The sequence below is a fragment of the Equus przewalskii genome, chromosome 1 (assembly GCF_037783145.1).
Source record: "Equus przewalskii isolate Varuska chromosome 1, EquPr2, whole genome shotgun sequence".
Lineage (NCBI taxonomy): Eukaryota > Metazoa > Chordata > Mammalia > Perissodactyla > Equidae > Equus > Equus przewalskii.
Window position 1 is genome coordinate 26,413,321 of NC_091831.1, and position 9,631 is coordinate 26,422,951.

The following is a 9,631-nucleotide window of genomic DNA, read 5'->3' on the forward strand; positions in this document are numbered from 1 at the left end:
CTTTATTATTATTTGCTAAATGTACATATGTTTTTCATCCAGCACAGTGGTGAGTTCTGTTTCAATTCAATTCATAATTTTATGTCATTCCTTTTTATGTTGAAAGCAAAAGAAATCCAACGTAAAAAGTTGTGAGGGACACTACATATCTTCATTTATATGTCAAATAATCATTAAAAAGAAAAAATAAATTTAAAATAGGGAAGAATTTTGGGGGGGGTTTTTTTGTGTGTGTGAGGAAAACTGGCCCTAAGCTAACATCTGTTGCCAATCTTCCTCTTTTTGCTCGAGGAGGACTGTCACTAAGCTAACATCTATGCCAATCTTCCTCTACTTTATGTGGGATGCTGCAACAGCATGTTGACTAGCGGTGCTAGGTCCGTGCCGGCATCCAAACATGCGAACCCTGGGCCGCCGAAGCGGAGCACACGAACTTAACCACTACACCACTGGGCCAGCCCCTAAAATAGGAAAGATTTTTCAGGAAAGAAAATATCTGTTACAGAGTTGTGTAGTGCTGGATTGAGTGGAAAGAATACAACTATATGATGGAAAATGTTTCAAGTAAATAAATTACACAAATGACTGCCTATGTACACTTTAATCTTTATAATGGTTATTAACTTCCATAAGCAAATGAGAGAATCAATTTTAGAAAGCTTTCTACTGTATACTACAACGTACAATATTAAAGTTTGATAGCTTTTTCCGCCACACAAAAGGAAGTTTGCAAATTTAAAATTTCTAGAGAATCTTGGAAAACAAAAACTTTTAGGAAAAAGAGGCAAAAAGGTCAGAGAAGTTTAAATTTTCTCAAAAAAAAATTCTCAGAGCCTATTCGTTGGAAGCATAAAGATGAAAGAACTCATGCTCTTCAAACATCACTTAAAACCGTCATCAAGCTCACAAAAATTATCCTTGACATAATTTTATAGTGTTCAACTACATGGAGAAAGTCTCTTGTTTTTCAGAAAATTTCAATTGATGTCTCACCACAGGATGATATGTTACCTTTGCAAAAAGACTCATTAAAGAATTAATCATGTAGTATTATCCACACAATCTGCCTGTGCCATTGGAAACCATGAAAATTGGTTTATCATCTTGGTGGGTCCCTTTTCCTGTCCCATCCCATATTTTGCTTCTGAGCGCTAAATGTCACAAGTAATTCCTACCAGTTACTGCGCCCTTTTTATATGCCTTTTCTTTATCATCTCCTTTAATTCTCACACACTGAGGAGTAGGTCTTACTGATGAGGAAAGTGAGACATGGAACGATTAAGTAACTCGTCCAAGGTCACAGGCTGCCAGTGAGGGAGCCAAGATACAGTCCAACCCCAGAGCCAGCGTCTTAATACTATAGTGTTTCTGGTCGATAAAACATTTATACCATGAAAACTGCCCATAATCACCTACCTCCTTCAACTACGAGATTCCAGATGCCTGGAGGATTTATTTTTGCCTTTCCTATATAACTGCATACTCACAGAACGTTCACAGGTGAAGGAATCTAAACAAACCTTTAGGGAAATCTATGCTTTTCCAGCTAAGAAAACAGAGGTGCAAGGAAGTTAAGTATTCTGTCTAAGACCACAGAGCTGGTCTGTGACAGCCAGCACTAACACACAATTCTTGACTCCCAGGAGGGATCCTCCTGCTGCACTAAAAGCCCTCCCTCCCATCTATCCATACTGCAGGCTCTTGCTGAAATCCACAGTGTACCCTCCACACAAGCACTGAAGCTCCCTCTGCCAACTTTCACTGCACGCAATAGCTTCATACAGAGCTCACGTGCAGGGAACACACATTCTTTCATTTCAAAAAATATATAAAGAGACACACTACTTGCTAAAGCAAGAGATGAACTCAAATGCGTAATCGTGGCCCCTGGTCTTATCATAAAAACACAAACACATTAACTATAATATGACCAGCGCCACAGCAGCCATGTGAACAACGTGTTGTGAAAGCGCACAGAGGAGTGGACGTTTCAGCCCAAGTAAAGAATGAGGAGGGCTAGGGCTGCGATCCACCGGAGGCAGGGCAAAGGCAGCAGTGAGATGCAGCTCAGAGGGAGCGAAATATACCAGTTCTACCAACGCACGTTCAAGAGTAAACAAGAGTTTACTAAAAACAAGAGTAAACAGAGGGTCAGACGACCTGAGTTCACACCCTGTGTGACTCTCAACAGTTTCTGAGACTCAGCACCCTCATCCTTGACATGCAGATACCCCTGACCTGCCCCCCCTCCCAGCACTTTCGCGGGGGCCCAATTAAGTGAAAGTGCTTTAAAAACTGCAAAGTCCGGCATAAACCTAAGTTATTTATGTTTTTACTTCTAGGCAACCCTGTGGGCCCTTCCCCCTAAACTGTGTCTCATCAAAACCTCACACAGGACAAAAATATTCCGATGACATCATACCTATACTCCTTAGAGAAAGCCAACACTTACTATCAACGCCTTCACGGTCAAACATCAAAGCTCCTTCTACTGAAATAAACACAGTACCTATGAAAATATACGTGTATAGACGTGCGTGTACACATGTATTTTTTTTATTGTGAGTGTATTTTTTTTAATTTCCTAAGCGCTGATATTGATTTCTAGTCAATGCTTGCTTTAATTATATTTATAAACTAGTATCAGGTGCAGGTTTTCTTCTGGAAATTTTCTATCAGAAATTCTATTCCATTTTACAGTATGCGGTCAAGCAACCGACTCAAGACTAGTCTGCAATGAGCAATAACTCTGCCCTCCTCCCAAGTGACAGGTTATGTATTAACCATAGAAACCAACCAAACACACGCCCCGGACCCTCAAAAAGGAACTGTTTTGGTATAAGCATAAACACGAACGCAGAGGTAGCAGACAAATACAAATCCACTTATAAGGAGTTTCTGATTTTAAAAACTGGAAGGCCACCATCAGACCCAACCTGTAAATTAAAGGACACCCTCGTTTCCTTGAAAGTGTGACGGAGTGGACTGGACAACCTCGCCTCCCTTTAGCAGTCACTCTCCAAACTACATCCAGGCCCCATCGTGTCCAACCTGAAATCCTGCTGTCCCAGCGGCTCCTTGGATGGCGACCTAAAGAAAGTTCCAACGCCCCGCTGTCGGAGTCCGAAGAAGGGGCGGAAGGCAGGAAAGGGCCAAGGGAGCGAGGAGCGCTCGCGCCACCCCCGGCCCGGGGCTTTCATCTCCCCGGCGCAACTTCCCGTTCTCTCCCTCTTACCTTGTACACTTTCCCGAAGGCGCCGTCGCCCAGTTCCCCTATAATTTCCCAAAACTCCTCGGGGTTCAGGTCCCTCTTCACATGCTCGTACTGCTTCTTCTTCTTCTCGCTCCCCAACTTGAAGATCTTACGGAAATTGAAGAAGGACATTTTTCCTCCCCACAGAGTTCCTCGCACTTAAGGACTGAAAACAACAATAAAAGGCAAAGCTTCTCCTCCCGCGCGACCCGGCGGGCGGCAGGCGGCGGGCGCGGGCTCTCCGGGCTCCCGCCGCTCCGGCCGGGCCGTCCCCGGGAAAGGCGGGGCGCGACTCGGGCTCCGGCCCACGGGGTGGGGACGCTGCGCGGGCGGCCCCTCCCGCCGAGCCGGGCCCGCGGGCCGCGCGGGTGGGCGCCCGGCCCCCGGCCGGCCCTCGGGGGGCGGCACCTGGCCGGACGCTCTTCCCCACCCGGCCCGGCCCGACGGGTCCGAGCGGTCCGGACGCCGGCGGCCGCCGCGGCTTAGGCCCGTGTCACGGCGAGTCTCCAGGGGCGGCGGCCACTCCGGGCGAGGAGCGCGGCCGGCGGCCTCCGAGGCGGGCAGTCGGCAGGCCGAGCTCCACCGACTCGGGCCGCGAGCCTGGGGTCCCCTCTGCAGCCGTCGGCTCCCGCGGCGCCAGGCCCGCGCGTCCCCTCGGCTCTGGGGCGCCGCCGCCGCCTCGCTCCCTCACCAGCCCACACAGCTCCGCCTGGAGCGCGCGCCGACGCCGACGCCGACGCCGCAGCGCGCCCGCGCCCCATCCCCCCTACCCCGCCTCCCCCGGCCGCGCGCCTCGCTCTCCGCGCACTCGCGCGGGGGCGTCCCCTCTGGCCCCGCGCACGCGCGTTGAGTCCAGCGAGCGGGCGGCCCGCAGGGGCTCTCAGGCGCCCCCAGGCGCCTCGCGCGGGATGCGATGTGAACGCTTGCGCTGGTCGCCCCTTGAAGCTTGCTCCCGGCTTGCCCGGCACGCCCCAAATCCTTGTCGGCGCGCGGCTTTGGTGGGGTTTCCCCTGCAGGGAAGACCCTGTTGGTTGTGCCAGCGGATGTTGTCTCCATTCTGGATCTGGGAAAATTTGTAAAGAGTGGAAGCTAAACTGTCCTGATTGGGACCCGAAAATGGACTTTTTCGCTCTCAAACGCGTCCCAGAGTACAGTGAGAGGAGAGGATGTCTGGTGGCTGGGAGCTTTGGAGCCAGAGTTTACCAGCTCTGTGACCTTGGGCGGGTAACCTCTCCGAGCCTCAGTTTCTTCATTGTGAAATAAAGATGCTAATAATCCCTACCTGGAGGTTGTGGCCAGGAGTAAAAGAGACAGTGGATCTAAGCCCCTTGCATGGCGCCTGCACCGACAAAGGCTCCATTTCAGTCCTTGCTGTTGTTGCAAGTGTGCACGTAAGATGGACATAGATACATAAAAATTGTTTAAGCCCGCTTCTCAAGTGATGACTGGCACACTCCTTTGAGGGTCATCTACCTTCTGGCTACTTCCACAGCCGTAATACTGGTGCCACCCTTCGTGGCTCCATCTGAACCACTTACTAAGGCCGTCGCTTCCTGACCCGCCTCCGGCCGCCTTGGACAGCACTCGCAAAAGACTGCCTGGTGGGGCGATGTGGGCGTTGGCTGGAATCTGTCAGTTGGTGACCTGCCTTCCCCTCCTCCACCAGAAAGGAGCTCTTTCGGAGCAGTGGCTTGTTGCTCATCTTGGTATCCAGGTATCTGGCAACATTCCTGGCATGTATTAGGAAGGCAGATCCCACGAAGGAAGGAAGGAAGGTCATCTAGAGCAGAGGCCAGGATGCTATCTATACAACGCCCACATACCCCTTCCCAACCATTTTGCCCTCCAGCCCCAAAATGGCATACAAAACCCCTCTTCTGGTAAGAGAATTGTGATGATTTTGTTTCTCAAGATCCCTCTATTTTTAAATAGTTTTATTGAGATATAATTGATATACAATAAACTGTACCTGTTTAAAATATATACTTTTATATATTTTGACAAATGTATACACCTGCAAAAACAATATCATAATCTTTTTTTTTAAAGATTTTATTTTTCCTTTTGTTCCCCAAAGCCTCCAGTACACAGTTGTATATTTTTAGTTGTGGGTCCTTCTAGTTATGGCATGTGGGACGCTGCCTCAGCATGGCTTGATGAGCAGTGCCATGTCCATGCCCGGGATCCAAACCCATGAAACCCTGGGCCACCTAGACAGAGCGCAGCCAACTCAACCACTCGGCCATGGGGTGGCCCCTCAGGATCTATTTTTAATTAGTATCATTTATGTAGGTGGCACTAGATGTAAAAGTTATACATACTCATTGTGGAAAATGAAGAAATGTGCAAAGAATAAAATAAAAAGTATTATAATTCCACAATCCAGAGGTAACCATTGGTAAGATTTTATTACATTTCCATACAGGATCTTTTGACTGTGCATTAATTTTTTTTACATGGATAAAATTATACTGCATATAAAGGTTTATATCCTGTGCTTTTCTTATTCCAGTACAAATTAGTAATGGTTTCCTTCCATCATGAGATAGTTAGATTGCTTACAACTTTTCTCCATTTTAGATAAAACATTGATAAATATCTTTGTTCGCAAATCTTTTTCCACATATTTGATTGTTTCCTTAGGATAAATTACCAGAAGTAGATTTGGGTCAAAGGGTATAAGTCTGTTTCCTTTTTTTGTGTTCTTTTCAAAATAGAAAAATCTTCACTGTTTTCTCAAATTAAAAGGTAGTATATCTTTGTTGTAAATTAATTCAAATAATACGGAAATATAAACTTGGAAGCTGTCTATAATTCCCCCCTCCTCCCCTCCCCCTACCCAACTTCACCCCCAACCTAACCACTGTTAAAAGGTAAGACTATGAGCATGAGGGACCTTTTGGGGGTAAGAAAAAAATCCTTAAACCGGATTGTGGTAATTGTTGCACAACAGTATAAATTTGCCAAAAATCTTTGAATTGAACATTTACAATGGGTGAATTTTATGTATGTAAATTATACCACAATAAAGCTGCTTTTAAAAAGACAGATATAGATACATATCTAGATTTTTTTCTATGCATATACTTTTTTTAATATAAAAATGGTATCCAATATGGATCGTGGACATCTTTCCATACCAGCACAAGTAGATGTAGCTAATCCTATTTAATAGGTGCACAGAGTCCCAGTGTATAGCTCTACCATAATTTATTTAAGCATTTCTCTATTGATAGGCAGGCATTTGGGTGGTTTCCAATTCTTTGCCATCATAAACAACACTGCAGTGAGCAAGCATATACAAGCATCTTTGTGTATTTCTCTGATTATATTTCCTCAGCGTAAAATTCAAGAAGTAGAATTGCTGAGTCAAAGACTCTATTAAAAAAATTTTACCTGTGGGGCTGGCCCCGTGGCCGAGTGGTTAAGTTCGCGCGCTCCGCTGCAGGCGGCCCAGTGTTTCGTTGGTTCGAGTCCTGGGCGCGGACATGGCACTGCTCAACAGACCACGCTGAGGCAGCGTCCCACATGCCACAACTAGAAGAACCCACAACGAAGAATACACAACTATGTACCGGGGGGCTTTGGGGAGAAAAAGGAAAAAATAAAATCTTAAAAAAAAAAATTTTACCTGTATATATTGCCAAATTGGCCTCTAGAAAGGTTGTACTAATTTATACTCCTACTAACAGTGTATGCGAGTACCAGTTTCATCACACCCTCAATAGCACTGAGATATTTCCCATCCTTTTAATCTTTGCCAAGCTGAGAACCAAAATAACCTATTTACAATTCTCTGATTATTAGCGATGTAACACCTTTTCATATGTATATTGGCCACTTATTTCTTATTTTATGAATTACCTCATCATATCAATGAATAACATCAAATGATGTTAGTATTGTATAAATGAGGTGATCAAATCTGACTTACTTTGGTGAAATGATCATGGAGTTAATAATAGCTTATACATTTTCTCCACGAAGTTATAACCACAAAAAGTATTTAATAATATAAGCAAAATGTCATTTAGACAGATTCAGATTTTCCCAGCAGTGATCATAATATCTAGATGTCTGTGTTATTTGTAAATCATAGTTTGGCTTCCTTGAATTTTTAAACCTTTAAAAGTTAATTTTAACCAGTAAACATGTATTCATTTAGTACACAATTTTTTGGCTCCACTCACTTTAAAAATAGTTTAAGACATTCTCACTAAACAGCTTTGTGAGGGGACAACTGTCTTCACAATTTACCAGGTAGCTAACCTTCACTGATAATAATAAGGATATCATTAAAAATTAAAAACTGAGTGTGGGGCCAGCGCCGTGGCGGAGTGGTTAAGTTCGCGCGCTACGCTGCAGCAGCCCAGGGTTCGGATCCTGGGTGCGGACATGGCACCGCCCATCAGGCCGCGTTGAGGCGGCGTCCCATATCCCACAACTAGAAGGACCTGCAACTAACATATACAACTGTGTACGGGGGGAGGGGGGGGGGGGCAGGGTTGGGGAAATAAAGCAGAAAAAGAAAAAAAAAAGATTGGCAACAGTTGTTAGCCCAGGTGCCAATCTTTGAAAAGAAAAAACTGAGTATGTATTGAGTGCTTACCACATGCCAGGGACCGTGCTAAGTGGATAACATGTAGCACCTCACTTAAACCTTATATGAACCCTACAAGGTAGGTACAATGATAGTCCCCTAGTAAAAGAGAGGAAAACAGGTCATGGTCATGGCAGATGTGCACTTCAAACCAGATCTTGGTAATCCTAACTGCCCAGCATTTAACCCCACTAAGACTGTCTCCTTAGCCTCGCTGAGCTTCTGTAATAGCTATCTCCCAGGATTATTGCCACTGCTATTTCCTTCTCTTTCCCTTCTTACCTTGAAAACGCGTTCTACTCACTCTCTCTACTTTGTTAGCTCCCAAGCGTGTATATGTGTGAGTGTGTATATGTAGGTATATATGTGAGTGCATATGCATTTATATGTGAATATGCATGTGAGTGTGTGTATGTGTGTGAGTGTGTGGAAGTATATGGGAGTGTGTATGTGTTTGTGTCTGAGCGTGTGTATGTATTGTGTGAACATGTGTGTATGTGTGTGAATATATGTGTGTATGGGTATGTGTGTGTATATTTGTGCATGAGCATGTGTATAGCTGTGTGTGTGTTTCTTTCTTTCTCTAGACTGAGACCTCTTTGAGGGCAGGAACTGTGTCTTGCTCATCCTTACTTCCCCTGCATCTAGCCCAATGTCTTCCTATTCCATAAATTTTTGTTGAATATTGAATGAAAATGAAAGAACTTTATACCTAGTGGAAGCAAATTACACGTCAATTTCTTTACCCTTCTTATTGCTAATTTAGACAGTATGTTTACTAGGAAGTTCTTTAAATGCTACTGTGTAGGTTACACGGAAGTAGCAAATTCCTTTGGTGTACAAGTACTCTGTGGTATAAATATATTTTTCTATCCTTGTGGAGTTATATTTTTAGGGCAGAATGTTTTCAGGCATTTTAAGAAAGTAATCTGCAATTATGTCAATTATTCTCCTGAAATAGGATCGTGTGTCATTCAGAAACTTCCAAATCAGAGTTTTGGTCATTTGTTCCTGTTTTAAAAGTAAACAAATCCCCTGATTTAAACCATTTTTCTTTCAAAAAAAGGAATCTAAAAATATCCTGCCTTCTATTTCGTCTCTCTGCGTCATACAGAACTGTTACACAGGAACACCCCTACCCTCTCATTAGCCCTAGCTACTTGTGCTGAAAAGAATCATAAGCATTGCCAATGTAATGACAAATCTTAACATATTCAAATCTTGGGAAATTAAAAAATAAAAACTGAACAGACATACTTCTTTTACAAGTGGTAGTCAAATTCCAGTTCAAAAATCTAGACACACTAACATCTTTTGAACTTAAAAGACTTGAATGGTCAATATTGAATTTATTTCATTCAGACATTAATTAAATGGGAGTAACCTAGCTACACAGCATTATCAGGCAACCAATCCTCTGACGTTGATAAAAAGCCTTTGTGCTATTCTATTGCTCCCTACTTTTATGTATTACATTTCTTCTCTCTGTTACATAAGGCTCATGTCAGATTTCATAGTTTTGAGCACTGGCTCAAAATTATTCGTCCTGTAGTTAACTAGCTCTGTGGACAAGTCACTACTTCACGCCTAAAGGCTTACACGTGAGTTTCACTTTTAACAGAGGAAAACGAAAGCATTCAGAATGACCCAGAAAATAGGATAACTGCTACAGTAAGATTTTTGTAGTAGTTTGCCTCTTCAAAATGATCATATGACCTCTAAGAGCCCTTGCAACTGTAAAATTCTGTTTTCAGTGTGCCCCTAACTTTAGTTGCCTT

General features: G+C 44.0%; 1 protein-coding gene across 4 annotated transcripts in view; it reads right to left on the minus strand.

Annotated features, from left to right (window-relative positions):
• Positions 1-3,982, minus strand: part of SLK (STE20 like kinase) — a 56,027-nt gene extending 52,045 nt beyond the window's left edge. For 2 of the 4 annotated variants that reach the window (XM_008518363.2, XM_008518362.2), the window contains exon 1: positions 3,236-3,982. In XM_008518363.2, the coding sequence (XP_008516585.1) occupies positions 3,236-3,385 (150 nt within the window). In that variant the 5' untranslated portion in view covers positions 3,386-3,982. The remainder of the gene's footprint in view (positions 1-3,235) is intronic. The other 2 variants (XM_070633590.1, XM_070633584.1) reach the window with 1 other exon arrangement.
• Between the last annotated feature and the right edge of the window lie 5,649 nt (positions 3,983-9,631).